This window comes from Rhinoraja longicauda, chromosome 8 (assembly GCF_053455715.1).
Source record: "Rhinoraja longicauda isolate Sanriku21f chromosome 8, sRhiLon1.1, whole genome shotgun sequence".
NCBI lineage: Eukaryota > Metazoa > Chordata > Chondrichthyes > Rajiformes > Arhynchobatidae > Rhinoraja > Rhinoraja longicauda.
Window position 1 is genome coordinate 33,194,585 of NC_135960.1, and position 17,737 is coordinate 33,212,321.

Here is a 17,737-nt window from a genome sequence, read left to right on the forward strand (position 1 = left end):
AGTGCTTGATACAGGATGTGAGCTTTGTGGCATTCTCGTGGCTTCCCAGCTCCAACATCTTTACCTTTGCATTTAACTTAATTTCAGTTTAATTACTGTCTCTTTCAATAAAAGATAAGTGAAATTTTTGACACATTGTTTTATAGGATACCTCAATTTCTATATGTATTAAGAAAAATGTTCATTTGTTTTATTAAACCCATGCTGAAGTAACCAAGCCAAATGGGGGCCTGCTTCTCTGGAATTATCTGCCACAGAAGGCAGTGGAGGCCAATTCACTGGATGTATTCAAGAGAGAGTTGGATATAGCTCTTAGGGCTAACGAATCAAGGGATATGGGGAGAAATTAGGAACGGGTACTGATTCTGGATGATCAGCCATATCAGATTGAATGGCGGTGCTGCTCGAAGGGCTGAATGGTCTACTCCTGCTCCTATTTTCTATGTTTCTATGTTTCTGTGCTTCTGGAATCAAAATGAGTAAAAGATTCAACAGGAATTGAAAGCTTTGGAGGTGATTTCTTGACTACTCAAGGGCAGCAAAGGAGTTCAGTGCAGCGTGGTATGATGATGGTGCTCCTGGCCCTAATTCAGTTGGAACTAGTGGGTGGCACGGTGGCGCAGTGGTAGAGTTTCTGCCTTATAATGCCAGAGACCTGGGTTCAATCCTGACTACAGGTGCTATCTATACAGAGTTTGTATGTTCTCCATATGACCACGGGCGTTCCAGTTTCCTCCCACATTCCAAAGACATACAGGTTTGTATGTTAACTGGCTTCAGTAAAACATTGTGAATTATCCTTAGTGTGCAGGATAGTGCTAGTGTATGGGGTGATCGCTGGTCGGCGCAGACTTGGTGGACTGTTTCCGTGCTGTATCTCTAAAGTTTAAAGTGTAAATGTTGAGTCTCAGATTTAGCTCAGTTCGCCACACCTTTGCCTTTGGGTCAGAGGGTTGTGCTTCAGGTTGTATTCCAGAAGGTAGCCAATGAAAAACTGGGTTCACACTCCAGTGGATTACCTACACAGAAGCCTTTGTTGAAATGAGAAACTAAATGCCAGTCAATGCTATCAGGAGGATTTGCATGAGGGTCAGATCTTGTGACACTATTTCAAACAAGAGCAATGAAGGTGTCGCAATCAAGATATATCAAATAAACCCTTCAGAAAACAGAAGGCCTGGTTAGTAGCTCGTTGCTTTTTCTAGGAGTTACTGTGCCTGTTTTATTGACATCAATGTGGTATTTCATGGTTGTGCAACATTCAGAAACAAGTTCGATCTTTGTGTACTCTTAGTTTTATTGACAGCGTTGAGAAAAGGCAACACTTCAAGCAATGCAGTAGTTCCTTTCATACAAATAGTTCTTACCTTTTGAGATAGATACCCAATTCTTCCCATCGCAAATAAAGAAGCCTTTGTTGAAGACATCAAACCAGAGGTGGCTGACTTGAGCCTCGGTGCAGAGAGGATGGTTCCCCATCGTCACCTTCACTTCTGCTTCTGAATTCAAGGCAAAGGAGGTCAGCAACTTTGACAACAAACGGGAACAAGTCATTAAAGCTGTTCTCATGAGAGCCAATATGCTGCCTGAGAAAGTGGTGGAGGCGGATACCATTACACTGTTTAAAAGACATTTGGACAGGCACAAGGATAGAAAAGATTTATAGATGCTGCGGCTCAAATGCGGGCAAATGGAAGTAAGTCAGGTGGGCAATTTGGTTGGCATGGACTTGCTGGAAAAGGCTGCTTTTCATCCTATATTACTATGATTCTAAAAGTCATCTATTGAGAAAAATGTAAGTGAAACTTTTCTTAAACATATGTTAATTTAGTTTGTTTTTTCAAGTGTATTTCAACTGTAAAAATAAGGTAATCAGCTGAAACATTAGCTCATCTTTGATCTTTACAACTGTTGTCTGACCTGCTCGGTATTTCCAGAACATTTCTTACAACATCAAAATGGAGAGTCAAAGACTTACACAGCCTGAAAACAGGCCCTCTGGCTCACCTCATCCATGCAGACCAAGATGTCTTTTAAATGGTATTATTGTACTGGCCTCTGCCACTTCCTCTGACAGCTTGTTCCATATATGCACCACCTGTGTACTACAAAATGTCCATGCATTCTTGTTTATCATCTAGTTCCCTATGTTCACATTGTCATCAACAATGATAGTTGTATTTTCAGTGCACCTCTAATATAATGAAAGATTCCAAAGTATTTTGCAAGAGTGTTATCTGAGAAAATGTGACAATGAACCATGCTAAGAGATACTGGGACAGGTAAACAGAGAAATAAGACATTTTACTCATTATTTCTTATGGCATAATCTATGTCTAAAACAATGTCAAAAAGACATTTGGCCACGGATATGGTTAGGGAAGGCCGAGAGTGTCAAGAATGTTTAGTTGTCATACATACTGGGACTTTACCAATGGAATTCATTTTTGCTGCAACTTAACAGGCCCATTAAATGCAACAAGACATCAAATAAATATACAGTAAATTATCAGTTATTCTAGGTAAAACAGGTTTGAGCACTGTAATCAGAACTCCTTGATGTCTCCGAGTGCTCAGAGATTACACATAAAGTGAATGAATCACTTGGGTGAACTCCGCAATTAAGATGTTGAGACCCGATCATCAGATCTCTTCATCCCGCATCAGAAGGGAGAGTTTTAGTTGCATCTGTTGTGGTCTGCTTACATGGTTTAGTTCCTGGTAGCCCCATATTGATGTTGAATGAGAGGAATGGCAGCCCACAGAGTTACAGGTTATAACCAAATTGAATTGAACTGCTCTGGCCCTTCAACTGAATCTAAACTAGTATTCCGCATGAAACGAGGGTGGATGTCTTGTGTTAAACTGCCATAAGTAGGACTAAGTTTGATCTCTCATCACCCATCTCAGCCCAATCTGCTTTGACCTTTACAACTAGAGAAACTTGGACAGTGCTGGTGTTGTTGAGCACATGAAATCTCCCCTCTGCCCAACATAATCTGTGTTTCTTCCACATTGACTCAAAGAGAGTCATTCACAGGCAGATCACCATTGCCTATATCTTAGAATCATAACATCATAGTGATACAGTGTGGAAACACGCTCTTTGGCCCAACTTGTCCACTGGCAATATGTTCCAGCTACACTAGTCCCACCTGCCCTCATTTGGTCCATATCCCTCCAAACCTATTTTATCCATGTGCCTGTCTAACTGTTTCTTAAATGTTGGGATTGCCCCTGCCTCAACTACTGCCTCTGGCAGCTTGTTTCATACACCCACCACCCTTTATGTAAAAAAGTTACCCCTCAGATTCCTTTTAAATCTTTTCCCCTTCACCGTAAACCTGTGTCCTCTGGTCCTTGATTCACCTATTCTGGGCAAGAGACTGTGCATCTATTTGATCTATTCCACTCATTATTTTTTTACACTATAAGATCACCCCTCATTCTCCTGCACTCTAAGGAATAGAGTCCCAGCCTACTCAACCTTTCTCTATAGCTCATACCCTCTAGTCCTGGCAACATCTTTGTAAATCTTCTCTGTACACTTTCCATCTTAGATTATGTAATGAGTTATCACGAAGTCCATAGTCCATGCCAAGGCATGGTGCCAATTTCTCTTCTGTATCTATCCTACAAAACGGGGAACAAGCCATGAATGGCGATGGAGGGATCTGGGATGGGTGTGATACTGAGCTACTGTTGCTTGGCTAGTCTGTAGGACAGCACTCCTAATATTGGCACAGCTCCTATGCAGGAGGAGTTGGCATGATCAGCTGGTTGGTTGTGTGTTTGCCCTGTCTAAGACCAACCTTTAACAGTTCATCTAGCTACCATGGCTTTTCATAGTCGTCTGTTACAGCCAAATGGATGGCCATCGACAAGTCAACTACATTGCTGTGGGTTAGAGACACAAGGAACTACAGATGCCGGAATCTTGTGTAGAACACAAAGTGCTGGAAGTCAGTAAATCAGACACCATCTCTGGAGAACATGGATGGGCGACATTTTAGGTTGGGACCCTTCTTCAGACTCATGGGGATTTGCATCAAAAACAAAGTGCTGGAGTACTTGTAGAATGCAAAGTGCTGGAGTAAGGTTTCATGGCAACCATTGGCCATTGCTACAAGAGTGTCTCTAGGGAATATCCTGGACCCGACTATCTTCTGTTGCTATTCTTTCCATAATCAGTTCTTTCATAGACTCTCAAATTACAAAACGGCCTGTGTCCATGTGTAACAAAAAGTGAATGACATTCAAATTTGGTTCCTAAAGTACAAATGATTTACATGCTTTGGGTTATGTAGGTTGGGATGGGGCAAGCCGTTGGATCTCTGTGCCGAAGAAAAATAGTGAACCTTTCTTTCTTACATCAACCTGTCACTATTAATGTCACTATCTTATTAATTTTAGATTCATTTAATGAATAGAATCCAAATGATTTGTTGTGGGATCTGAACTCCCAACTCCATGTGATTAGTTTGTAATCCTGAATGACTGTTCCTGTAATATTACGCTCGGCTATCCTGAGGGAAGTGACTCACCTTGGCGTTCAACTCCATCTCTCTAATTTCACGCCCTGTGTGACTCTTGGCTTATGCAATGCATTCAGGCAGTGAACTCCCAAAGAGACATATTTCACGCAGCAGCACTGCTTTCCCAGTGTGTGCACTTCACCAAGGTGTGTGGGTCGCCGAGCGCACTTTGCTCTGCTCTAAGGTTGCATTTGCGACTGGAACAGTGACAGAATTAAAAAAATGCCCTGTCCTACCAACAACTAGAGAGCAGTCCTGAACTACCATCTACCTTAATGAAGTCCCTCGGACTGTCATTGATCAGACTTTATTGGGTTTATCTTGCACTAAACGTTATTCACATTAGTCCCTTTATGTACACTGTGGGTGGCTCGATTGTAATCATGTATTGTCTTTCCACTGACTGGTTAGCACGCAACAAAGCTTTCACACACGTGACAATTCACTAAACTCAATAAACTAAACTCCTGAAACATGGGTGTCATTGTCATTGTTTCTTGTTGGGATTCAGATGGGGAAAATCACTCACTGAACACTATGTTCTTCTTGTAACTTGGTTAATGTTCAGACAAAAAGCTGAGAGAGCATGCCTGTTGGGGTGTAAGAAAACAACTGCAGATGCTGGTACAAATCGAAGGCATTTATTCACAAAATGTTGAAGTAACTCAGCAGGTCAGGCAGCATCTCAGGAGAGAAGGAATGGGTGACGTTTCGGGTCGAGACCCTTCTTCAGTCTGAAGAAGCTGCCTGACCTGCTGAGTTACTCCAGCATTTTGTGAATAAATGCCTGTTGGGATGCTGCCCTTTGAAATGACAGCGGTGGCACTGCATGCTGACTGGCGTCATGATCCTCCCACCCAACACACGTCCACTGGGCAATCTCTGCTTTCTCACCTGCTGCATTTTACCCAGTGAACGTGTCCATACTTCAAATACCATTATGGGGCCAAAACCAGCCCCATGGCTTTCCAAAACCAGAACAATCCAATCTGAATCTGCATTGGTATCAAATTTACATGAAAACCCTAATGCTATAAAGAAACGCTATTGTGTCAGGCAAAAGATATATCTATTTATTACGTTCAGCATAGTAAAATAACCTAAGATAATTCCTGGAAATGTTATTAGCCAGCCGCTTGAGGAAATGGTGCAGAAATTACAGTTTTTAGGGTTATTTTAGGAGGAGAAATGCTGGTTATCCCAGAGCCTAGGGTTTTAGCAGCTGAAGGCACATTGCAAACGGGAGGCAAATAAAATTACTGACGATCAATTGACCAGAGTTGAGGAATGTAGAGAGCTCCAAGCAACACAGGCCTGAAGATGACACAGATAGGGAGGGGCATAGCCACAGATATTTCTGAGCATTTGGTCTTCATAATACCCTACAGTGAGGGAGTGCCTCATGGTCAAGTCAAGTCAAGTCAATTTATTTGTATAGCACATTTAAAAACAACCCACGTTGACCAAAGTGCTGCACATCTGACTAGGAAAAAAAAAAGAAACATACAGTGGCAGGCAGCCAAACACAACGGCGCGGCCATCTTGAACAAAATGTTAATTCAATCACCCACAGTCCAACAATGATCACCCACAGTCCAACAATAAAAGCACTAAACAGGCACTCATTGGTCTCTGGGTGGAAAACAGCTTCATGACTCAGACCCACACACTTCCTGAGCTTTATTGGCAGCGATAATGACCCGGAGAAACCCTTAATATTCTGTTTACCATAGGAAATATGAGCAGCAAAGTCTGAGAAAAGGAATTAATCAGAATTAAGATCTCAATCATAAGCAAACATTTGCTTGCTTAACCAGTTCTAGCAGGTCCATCCAATATGGTCAGAAGAGGCACTTTGAATATAAGTTATAGTTTCTGCCTGAAGCACAAATGAAGAATGAATAGATGGGAAGAACTGTGGCAGATGTGGGGAGATGTGTTGTCACCTCCATTGGCACAACTTAAATGGTTGAGTGTATTTTCTACTTGATGGGGGGATCAAAAATGCATTAGAGAAGGCATTCCCAAAATTATATTAGGGAGACAGTTCACGGAATTAGACCAGTGACAATGATGTATAGATGATATATTTCCATGTCAAGATGGGGTGCGCGTTAAAGTGAACCAGGAGTGATAGATCTGCCCCTTTTCTCATCTCGGGGGTAACGAGCAGTCTGGGCAAGTAAATGCAATGCATTTTGTAGGTGGTACACAGTTTGCCAGTGGTGAAGGAAATTAATGCTTGGGGAGGTACAAATCACATGGACTGTTTCCACTATCCTGAGGCCATATCCTTGCTCCACTTCCCATTTGTTTTGATTCCTTATGCATCTAGAAAAAATATACCCAGTGTCATGGCCTCTCTAGCCATCTGTGGTAGTGAGTTCCAGTGGTTCACCAATATCTTAGTGGAGTCATTTCTCATCTCAGTCCCAAGTTTCTAGCCCTGGAACCAAAAATGGTGATCCATTGATCTGTATGCCATAATCTCAGGGAAGCATCCTTTCTGCAACCAGTCTATTGAGCCTTTTCAGAACTATGAAAGTTTCAATGAAATCCCCTCATATTCTTCTAAGCTCTAGTGGATACAAACCTAGCCGACCCAAACTCAAATCATATAGCAGTTCTGCCATCACAAAAGTCCTTCTGGTGAACCTGTGTTGAACTCTTTCTATGGCAAGTAGATCCTTCATTGCACATGGATAGCCTATCCATTCTCTTCATAAATGCTGCCTGACCTGCTAAGTTACTCCAGCACTTTGTGTTTTGATAGAGATGTGCAGCATTTTGGTCAACGTGGGTTGTTTTTAAATGTGCTATACAAATAAAATTGACTTGACTTGACTTGACTTAACTGTTTGCTTCATTTGCATGTTTGCTTTCAGTGTCTGATCTACAAACATGTCCAAGTTTCTTTGTACATCAATACTTCCAAATCTACCATTGTTTAAATAATATGTAATCTTCTTTTTTTCCCCTCATGTTTATCCACCTTATACTGTATCTGCCATGTTTTAGACCACATCAATTTTCTAAGATGCTTTGAAACCTCTTGGTCACAATCCTACTCAGTTTAGAGTCGTCAACGGGCTGAGAAATAATACTTTCCTATAATCACTTACCTAAAGGAATAATAGCAGAGACGCAACCACTGATCTCGTGATACCCCACTAGTTATCATATTCCATCCAAAAAAGACACATTTAACCCTAGTCTTCGATTCTTGCCTGTCAGACAATATTTAATCCATGCCAGTACATTAACCCTAATTGCCTGTGGTTTAACTTCACACACTATCATTTTGTTTTCAGAGAATCCAACTCAACCACATCTGCTGAATTTCCCTTATCTATTCTGTGTTACATTTGTTTTAAAAAATCCATTAGGTTTGTCACACATGATTTCCATGTTGACTTTGCTAATTCCCATTGATATTTTCTAAATGTTGTTATCTCATCCTCGAATAACCTCCAGCACTTTTCCAGCTAAATGATCTGTATTTTGCTGCCTTCCCTCTCCCTTTGTATTTAAACAGTGGGATGATATGTGCCATCTTCAAATCTATGGGAGCTCACTCAGTTCTGGAAAATAATAACCAATGCATCTACTATTTACATAGTTAAATCCTTCAGTAATTTGGGATGGGAATGTTGAAGGTTGGGGAATGTCAATAGAACTAATCCAAATGATGAAGATAAGTAATTGACTTACCTCCCTGGCACCAGTGTGTTGTAATATGAAGGCCGCATTGTCCCTGTGCTCCCTAATTCAACTGTAATTGTAACTGTAGTTCAACTGTAGGTTAGCACACCGATGCCTCAAGTTCCTTAGAAGGCTTAGGAAGTTTGGCATGTCCCCTACAACTCTCTTCAACTTCTACAGATGCACCATAGAAAGCATTTTATCAGGATGCATCACAGCTTGGTTTGGGAACAGCTCCATCCAAGACTGCAAGAAATTGCAGCAAATTGTGGATGCAGCCCAGACCATCACACAAACCAACCTTCCTTCTATTGACTTCATTTATATGTCATGCTGCCTCGGCAAGACCAGCAGCACAATCAAGGAGGAGTCGCACCATGGCCACTCCTCTTCTCCCCTCTCCCATCAGGCAAAAGGTATAGAAGTGTGAAAACGTACAGATTCAGGGACAGTTTCTTCCCAGCCTTATCAGGCAACTGAACCATCCTACCACAACCAGAGAGCAGTGCTGAACTACTATCTACATCTTTGATGGCCCTCGGACTGTCCTTGATCAGACTTTGCTGGCTTTACCTTGCACTAACCATTATTCTCTTATGTATCTATACACTGTAAATGGATCGATTGTAATCATGTATCATCTTTCTGCTGACTGGTTAGCATGCAACAAAAGCTTTTCACTGTTCCTCGGTACATGTGATGATAAACTAAACTGAAACTGAAATGGTCCAAAATGACCTGGAGTGCTACATAAGGAGCATTGGACGGGAATAATGCATTGGGGAATGGCATTATCCCTTCAACCTGAAGTAGAAATTGTGCTTGGGATGTAAGATCCACTCACAGACAGTCAAATTTCCAGAGGGATGCAAAATAACCTGAAAATGGTCCAAATCACATTTCTCGCTGGGAAATAATTAATTTTCAATGATCTAAGGCAGGATGTCAAGAACTATTGTTGTCTTTGTTGCGAGAGAGTGAGTCCATGGACCCAATAAGCTGTGACCTGCAACATCCTCCAACCCTTGCTGGTGTGTGCACCTGTCCTCTCGGTTGCAATCTGTAAGGTCTTCCGTGTCCATAGACGCCCAATCCCCAGTCAGAACAAACGCATTCCACGTACATGAGGGAACTCCTCCTTACCATAAGGGTATTTCAAAATGTCGTTGTCCGAGGGCCTCAGCGGGAGCTCCGTGAGTACCTTCGGGATGGAGATCGCTGCTAATCTGGGAGTGTGACTTGGACAGATCCTTGGGGTGGCATCAGATCCCGGTAACAGCACCAGCTGCCTCAGTAACCCCTGCAGCACAATACATGAAGCACTTTTAGAATACTTCCTCTTCCCATTTCACCACCATCCCTTGATCACTGTTATTACCCTCCTGCCTTCCCTATTGTTCCAGAAATATGTCAGTCTAGCCCGGATTTGTCTATCCTATCTTCACCGTTCCTTTCCTCTAACTTAAGCCTTTAACTGAGCGGATCACCAGGAAATCTCATCTGGTTTGGTGTCTTGCCGTCTAGCGTTCATGCCTCTTCAATATTAACTGGGAGGGAAGTATGCTGTGAGGACTTTATTCATCAGTACCTTTTCAAGTTACAGCTGTTGTAGAAAACTTGGAGGCAGTGGTACCTTTAAAATTATGAAGGGGATTTGACAAAGGAGGCACAGAGAATGCATGCATGGGCACTCAAAATTAAGACCCATAGATTGTCAGCAATAAATCCAACCAGTAATTCAGGAACACCACCTTGCCCATGAGAATGGTTGGAATGTGGAACCAACCAGTGCGTGGACTGGTTGAGAAAATCGTTGAAAAGGAAATTGATGACGTGTAAGTGGGTGATACGGATAGATGGGTCTGTGATAGGACGAGTAGTGAGATGGGAAGAGGCTGGTGTGGATCAGGCACATTAGCAGAGGGCAGTTTCTGGGCTGTAAAATCAGTGTCATTTTCACCTTGATCATATGTGTGCTGATTTTGAAAAGCAGGTCACCCATTAATATAATCTCTTCTTCTAGATAATAGCATTGTTAATGTTGTGCAGTCAGTTGATGAATCAGCATTTGGCATGGAATTCAACATAATTGGGAGCTTAATCATCCTCAACCATCAGAGGCAACAGTGTTCACTATATATTATTTTTCTTATGCAGTCCCTCAAGAACAAGGATAAGTTGCTTCCTCTCTGGTTCTGTGGGTTCCAAAGTGTCCAATGAGTTGAATGTGGAAACTACAAGTGTGGGCAGGGAAATGGATAGTAGTTTGTGAGGTGCTGTGATCCTTCCAAACTTCACCCAGGGCTGGAGCAAGGGTTCAAGGCTCTTGATGCCATCCCAAATGCTCCTTCTCCACTGAGTTGATATGAACCAGAGATTCCCTGCAGTCGTAAGGAGGTTGGATTTCTTAAGGAATCTTTGAGCACAGCCTTGATTCTTTTTCTCTGTCTATCTGGGAAGCTGCTTCTTGACAGAACTTGGAGTAGAGGGTCTGTTTTGAAAGTCTGGTGTCAGGCATGTGAGTGGCGTGACCTCCCCAATGAGGTCAATCACTAGGGTCTCAACATCAGGAATGTTGGGCGACATAGGTTTGCATATCCTACCCCAGAATTTGGAAAATGTTGTGGATACAGCATTGGCGGTATCTTCCAGTGCCTTGAGGTCCCTACTGTAGATAGTACAAATCTCAAGAGCATATAGGAGAGCAGGGATTCCTGCTGTCTGACAGACCGTGAGTTTTGTGCCTTGAACTTTGAATAAACTTTTCCTCAATAGATTAAAGGCTGTGCTGGGAGGCTTGGTGTGAATCTGATCGCTGATGTCTGCCTTTGTCAGGTGGTAGCTCCTGAGTTCCCACTTTGTCCAGAGTCTTATTTTGAACCTTTGTCTTCCGAGAGCAGTTGGTGCAGAAAAAAGGTTGGTCAGGGTCTCGGTTTAGCTGATGTTGAGTGTTAGGCCCACCCTTCCAAAGCTTTGGTGAAAGAGTCGGTGATATATAGGAGCGTGGTCACTGAGCGTGCGTGAATGGAAGCGTTGTCAACATGCTGCAACTCAAGGCTCGAGTGTCCTTGGTTCTGGAGTGGAGAGTTAAGGCAAGTTATTGAACCAGACTAAAGTGATGCAAATGGCATGCAATGATCATATGGACCATTCAAGACCATTGTGGTTCCCTCGACATATTCAACATGATGAGTCAATAGATGCTGGACTATCAGGATTTCCAAATGGTTCGATCGCAGATTATCAGAATTTCATATGTTTTATATATTTCACAGTCATAAATCTCATACACTAACCCTGATCTCTATCCTCCCCACGTTCACTTACGGTAAACCGTGCCTTCCGTCTCCTCCGGTTCCCAATGTAAAATCGAGATCTTGCCGTGCCTAAATATTCTGGAAAGGGAACGTCCATATACCTGCGGAAAGTACAGTTCCTATTTACACAGGAGCAGCATAGCAAGGTTTTCAGAGGAACAAATAGGTGAAATCCAGGCACATCATTGGGGACAAATGTGTGAATTGTAGCAAGCTCCCCAAAAAAGTGAGTCAATAAGAGTAATAGAGAGATAGAGTCAGAGAAAGAGAGGGTGTATCTGTGTGTGGGAAAGACAATGTGTGAGAGAGAGAGGGGAGTGTGAGAGTGAGTGAGAGTATATTTGTGTATGTGAAAGAGTGTGTGAGAGAGAGACAGAGAGCGACAAAGAAAGTGAGCGAGAGTATGTGTGAGAGAGACAAAGGAGAATGAAAATACGTGTGAGAGCAGGAGAGAGTAAGAGTGTGTATTTGTGTGTGAAAGTGAGTGATAGATGTAGAGAAAGAGGCAGAGAGAGTGAGCAAGAATGTGTGTGTGTGTTGAGAGAGTGATCGAGGGAGAGAGGGGGTGAGTGGGAGCTTGTATGTGAGTGGGTTACTGAGACAGGGATCAAGAGAAGAAAAGAGGTGAGAGAGAATGGGCGGGGGAGAGGGGAAGAGAGAGAAAAACAATCAAATGTAATGTTATCCCGACAAAAAACTAATCACAGTTCAGAGGATTATCTCAATTAGATCACATCATATTGCTCCACACTTACGGGACTATAAGGGACATTCAAGTTATTCCCTTTAACATGTATCTGTACACTGTGGATGGCTCGATTGTAATCATGTATTGTCTTTCCGCTGACTGGTTAGCAACAACAAAAGCTTGTCACTGTACCTCGGTACACATGGCAATAAACTAATAATGTAAACTAAAATAATTAGTCTGTTCTGTACAATATATCCTTAAAGAACCTTGCTGTTCACCTGTTCACATGGAGGTAATCATGCCTAGTTTTTTTTAACGAAGCTACCTTCAAGGTCTTGAAGTATTTTTCCCAAAGTAATAACTAATTTTCTTTTCTAAGTTATTATGAAATTCAATTTTTCAGACAATATATTCCAGACTACAAAAACTCTGATTAAAACAAATCTTTTCATCTCTCATTTTGTTTTGTTAACCACTTGCCTAGTCTGTTTATTGACTTTACCGCCTTATATATTAGTAAAACCCTACTACCTAAGAACAGAATGTTGTTGGTTTAAATATATTAAACAATTGATAAAGAGTGTGCCAGTAAATGTTTTATCCCAGGGCATGAGTGCAGAAACATTAATTCGCACAGGAGGTCTAAGTCTTGTTTGTTAATAACAGAGTTTACACACATAAGTCCTTTCCTTCACATCCTCTGCACTGCTGGAGCTCATGAAAGGAATGAGGTAAATCATTTTACCGTGAAACTGTGTCAGTAGCATTATGGTTAAGTCACTGGACCAGCAGCCAAGACCACGTAGACAAGAGTTCAAATCCCACCGCAGCAAGCAAGGAAATTTAAATAATTAATTGGATGCAATTAAATCTGGTCTCAGTCCTAGAAACGATAAACCGACTGGAGCTCACTGAAGGAAATCTGCTATCCTTATCAAATGTGAGTCCAGACTCATCAACATAGTTGACCTAACTGCCTCCTCAGTTCAGTGGCAAGTGAGGATGAACAATAAATGCTGCCATTTCCAGAAATGCCCGCCTGCTGAGCACAACTGGATTAAACCTGAAAATGAATCACTGTAAGTATATTCTTGGGACAGGGGTAGTGAGGAATGAGGACCAAAGCCTGGAAGGCTGGCAGTTGGGTTTGGGGAGAATAGTTTGTGGAAGGATCGAGACAAGGATCAGCTGCTAAGTTGGAGGTGGTTGGTACTCAAGGGTTGGGTGGGGAAGTAGATGGTTGGAGTTAGGCAAGATGGTTGGAGTTAGGTTGTGCAAGAGATGCAAACTGGAGAGAGCCAGCTGAATAGCCAGTTGCAACCTTGGTCAGAGAGCATTGAGACGTACTCACATGTCAATGGGAGGGCAGCAGTCCACGGTGAGAGACGCAAAGTTGGCCGACACAGCCAGCACCAAGGTGTGCCACTGGCGGTCAGCCAGGTAGACATCTTGGAAAGTTACCCGCTTCTTGCTGCTGTTGGGCAGGTCGCTGTGGGCGAACTCTAGGTGGAGCTTGTCAGGAGCGATCCTCAGCCCCAGCAGCATGTGGTTTAAGTTCTCCTGAAGCAACGTGAAGATATATTCATTTGTCTAGAATGCAAATGAAATTTACACAATTACCAGCAAGATTTCCAACGTGTCTACAAGGCCACTTTCTTTGATAGATCAACAACAGCAACCCACTGATCTTTAGTTCAGTTTAGTTTAGAGATACAGCATGGAAACAGGCCCTTTGACCCACCAAGTCCATCACCCATTCACAGTAGTTCTAAGTCATCCCACTTACTTATCCACTTCCTACACACTCGGGCAATTTACAGAGGCCAATTAACCTACAAACTCACATGTCTTTGGGATGTGGGATGAAACCAGAGCATCTAGAGAGAAAACGTATATGGTCACAGGGAGAACATGCAAACTCCATGCAAACAGCACCCGAGATCAGGATCAAATCCATGTCTCTGGTTGTGTGAGGCAGCAACTCAGCATCTGATTGTGTTCATTCCAGCACTAGTCTGAGACGTGCATTGATGCAGATTCAGTCCTTTCAGGTGCAATGTTGGCTGCCCACTCAAATTAATGCAAAAAATCTCCCAGGAATATCTGATGAAAAGCAGAGGCAATACTTGCCCTTCAACCAACATGATTGCTCATTGCACTTGCAAGACTTCACTGTGTGTCATTTGTGATTTGTCAACATTTTGTTTTCACATGAAGGGATCTATAAATGTGTCTTTATTTATATCTCCTACAACAAAGGACACACAGCACAGGAACAGACCTTTCAACCCGTAATATCTGTGTCAAACTTGATGTCAAGCTAAACTAACCCCCAATGCCTGCATGTGATCCATATCCCTCCATTCTCTGCATAATCAAGCACATGTCTAAAAGTCTCTTAAACGGTCACTATTATATCTGCTTCTACCACCACCCCCAGCAACTGTTCCAGACACTCTTTACTCTCTGCATAAAAAACTTACCCCACACATCTCTTTTAAACTTTCCCCCTCGAACCTTAAAACTCTGCCCTCTGGTCTTTGCCATTTCCACCCTGGGAAAAATAGTTCTGAATGTCTCCCCTTCCATGCAACACATAATTATATATATATGATTTTATATACTTCAATCAATATCTGACACTTCAGAGAAAACAATCCAAGTTGTCCAATCTCTCCTGATAGCTAATACCCTTTAATCTGGGCAGCATCCTGGTAAACCTAAACCTTCTCCAAAGCCTCCACATCCTTTCTGAAATGGGGCAACCAGAACTGCATAGAATGCTCCAAATGTGGAATAACCAATGATTTAGAAAGCTGCAACATGACTTTCTGACTCTTATTCTCAATGCCCTGACTGATGAAGGCAAGCATAGCATACCATACCATACCATACCATACCATACCATACCATACCATACCATACCTCGCCCTTTACCAATCCATGAAACTTGTGTTGCCACTTTCTCCTACAAGCTTCATTCTCATAAAAAGTACAGCTTTTGTCAAAGAGACCTCGTTCATGGTGAAAATTCCGATGGTTTCTGTAACAACTGATTTTGGAATCATATCCTCCTAGCGAGATACAACTGGAAAATATGTAATTTGGCGAATTGAGTCCACACCGTCAACCATCCACACTAATCCTATATTGATCTCATTTTATTTTCCCCACACTCCTATTAACCCCCCAGATTCTACCATTCACATGAGATAATTTACTGTGACAAATTAACCCACCAACTTACATGTCTTCAGGATGTGAGTGTAAACCGAAGGATACCTAAAATATCACTGGGTGCTAACTCACACAGACTATGCCTGAGGTCAGGATCAATCCTGGGTCTCTGGCACTGGAAGTTAGTGGCTCTACTAGCTGTGCCACTGCCACTGCCTCTGCCATGTTTGAATTAAAAAGTACCTCACAACCTCCTTTCACTCCAGTCAAGTACATTTTCCTTCCAGTTTGAATATCGCACAATATCAGGAGTGGAAGAATAGTGTAAGAAAAGAACTGCAGATGCTGGTACAAATCGAAGGTATTTATTCACAAAATGCTGGAGTAACTCAGCAGGTCAGGCAGCATCTCAGGAGAGAAGGAATGGGTGACGTTTCGGGTTGAGACCCTTCTCCATAACAGGAGTGGATAATGGTAAAAGATGGACTGGAACTTGGAATTGTTCTGATCGCTTTCTCTGATGTCGTCCAACTCAGGTCCACTGAGCCACCAAAGAACCGGCTCACTATCACAAGATCACATGGCAGGGATGCAGTGACAACATACTAAAGTCGATGAAGGCCTCCACAGTTCTTCCCCCGACCTCCTCCGCTGGCATCTCAGAGCTCTACAATCTCTCAAAGTTAGATAATATGCTTCTTTGTTACTTTTCGCATTTTCCTACATTATATTCCATTTGTTAGATCTTTGCCCATTTTCTTGACCTATCTATATAACCTTTTATGTTCTTTGCACAAATGACCTTCCTACCTATGTTTGCATTGTGCACCCATCTGCACTGTCTGCAACTTACCAAAGTACCACAAACAGCAATGCGTAAATGACTAGATGATCTGTCTATTGTGATATTAGCCATTGGCTAGGAGATCAGAAAGAACCATCTTTGCCCTTCTTCAAATAGTGCCATTGAATCTTTTGTCTGAGAGGGACAATATCTCAATCCTAAGGCAAGACCCTCAACAGCACAGGACTTTGTTTGACCCTGGAATGGGACTTGAACCCACAATCTTCGCAACCATCTGCTGATCACAGCCATGTTGCATCTAAGCACACCTGTCAAATTTTCATTACTGAGTCAGTCCTCAATGTTCAACGTCAGTTCTTTTGACAATAACTAAGTAGTTAGTAAGTGTACTCTGACAAGTAGTTTGTTAATCTCCCATTGGTTGTGTTCAGTTTTGGAAGTACCTTTAATCTCAAGCTGTTCACTTTCAAGGTGAGGACAATGGAGAATTCAGCTGGGAAGTAATGGCAGACCTTGAAGATGAGAGAGGCGGAGAAGCTGACTGCCTTCATATCCTTATTGAATCGCAGCCCACGGACTCCTTGTTCCTGGACCATCCTGACTCCATATATCTCCATTCGAGGGGCGTCAGCAATTTCTGATAGGAGATCCAGTGGTTGTAAATCTAAAAAAGAGTGATCAATATTAATGATAGAAATTAGAGGACCTCAATACAGGGACTGTAATTTATTGCAGTGTTGGAATCATTGTCAGTGTTATACAGCACAGAAACAGGCTCTTTGGTCCACCAAATCCTTACCAACCATTGGGCATCATTTACAGAAACCCTTGTCTAGTCCCAATTTTTATTCTCCTCATATTCCTAACAACACACTCCAGATTCTATCACTCACATGTATACTAGGAGGAATTTATGAGGGGCAATTAATCAACCAACCCACATGTCCATGGGACATGGGAAGAAATCCACTGACCGAGAGGAAACCCGTGCAGTTATTGGGCCAAAATGCAAACTCCACACAATAGACAATAGACAATAGGTGCAGGAGGAGGCCATTCGGCCCTTTGAGCCAGCACCACCATTCAATGTGATCATAGCTGATCATTCTCAATCAGTACCCCGTTCCTGCCTTCTCCCCATACCACCTGACTCCGCTATCCTTAAGAGCTCTATCTAGCTCTCTCTTGAATGCATTCAGAGAATTGGCCTCCACTGCCTTCTGAGGCAGAGAATTCCACAGATTCACAACTCTCTGACTGAAAATGTTTTCCTCATCTCAGTTCTAGGGGGCAGATCGAACCAGTTTGCGTGTGGCCTCATTCAGGCAATGGGGTTGGTATGGGAATGGGAAGAGGAACTAAATGGTTAGCATCCAAGATCCAAGCAGGCCTTGGTGGACAGGGAACAAGTATTCAGAAAAATGATCGTGTAGTCTACACTTGGTCTCACCTATGGAAAGGAGGCATTGTTCGTGCCATTCTCCAATTTCTTGGTGATATAGTAGCTGTT

The 17,737-nt window shown here is 42.5% G+C and overlaps 1 protein-coding gene across 1 annotated transcript in view; it reads right to left on the reverse strand.

Annotated features, from left to right (window-relative positions):
• LOC144596245 (thrombospondin-type laminin G domain and EAR repeat-containing protein-like) overlaps nt 1-17,737 on the reverse strand; it is a 45,277-nt gene that overhangs the window by 21,353 nt on the left and 6,187 nt on the right. The window contains exons 2-6 of the mRNA XM_078404456.1: nt 16,671-16,891; nt 13,597-13,835; nt 11,565-11,655; nt 9,381-9,537; nt 1,368-1,499 (exon numbers count right to left, since the gene is read on the reverse strand). Of these exons, the coding sequence (XP_078260582.1) occupies nt 1,368-1,499; nt 9,381-9,537; nt 11,565-11,655; nt 13,597-13,835; nt 16,671-16,891 (840 nt within the window). The remainder of the gene's footprint in view (nt 1-1,367; nt 1,500-9,380; nt 9,538-11,564; nt 11,656-13,596; nt 13,836-16,670; nt 16,892-17,737) is intronic.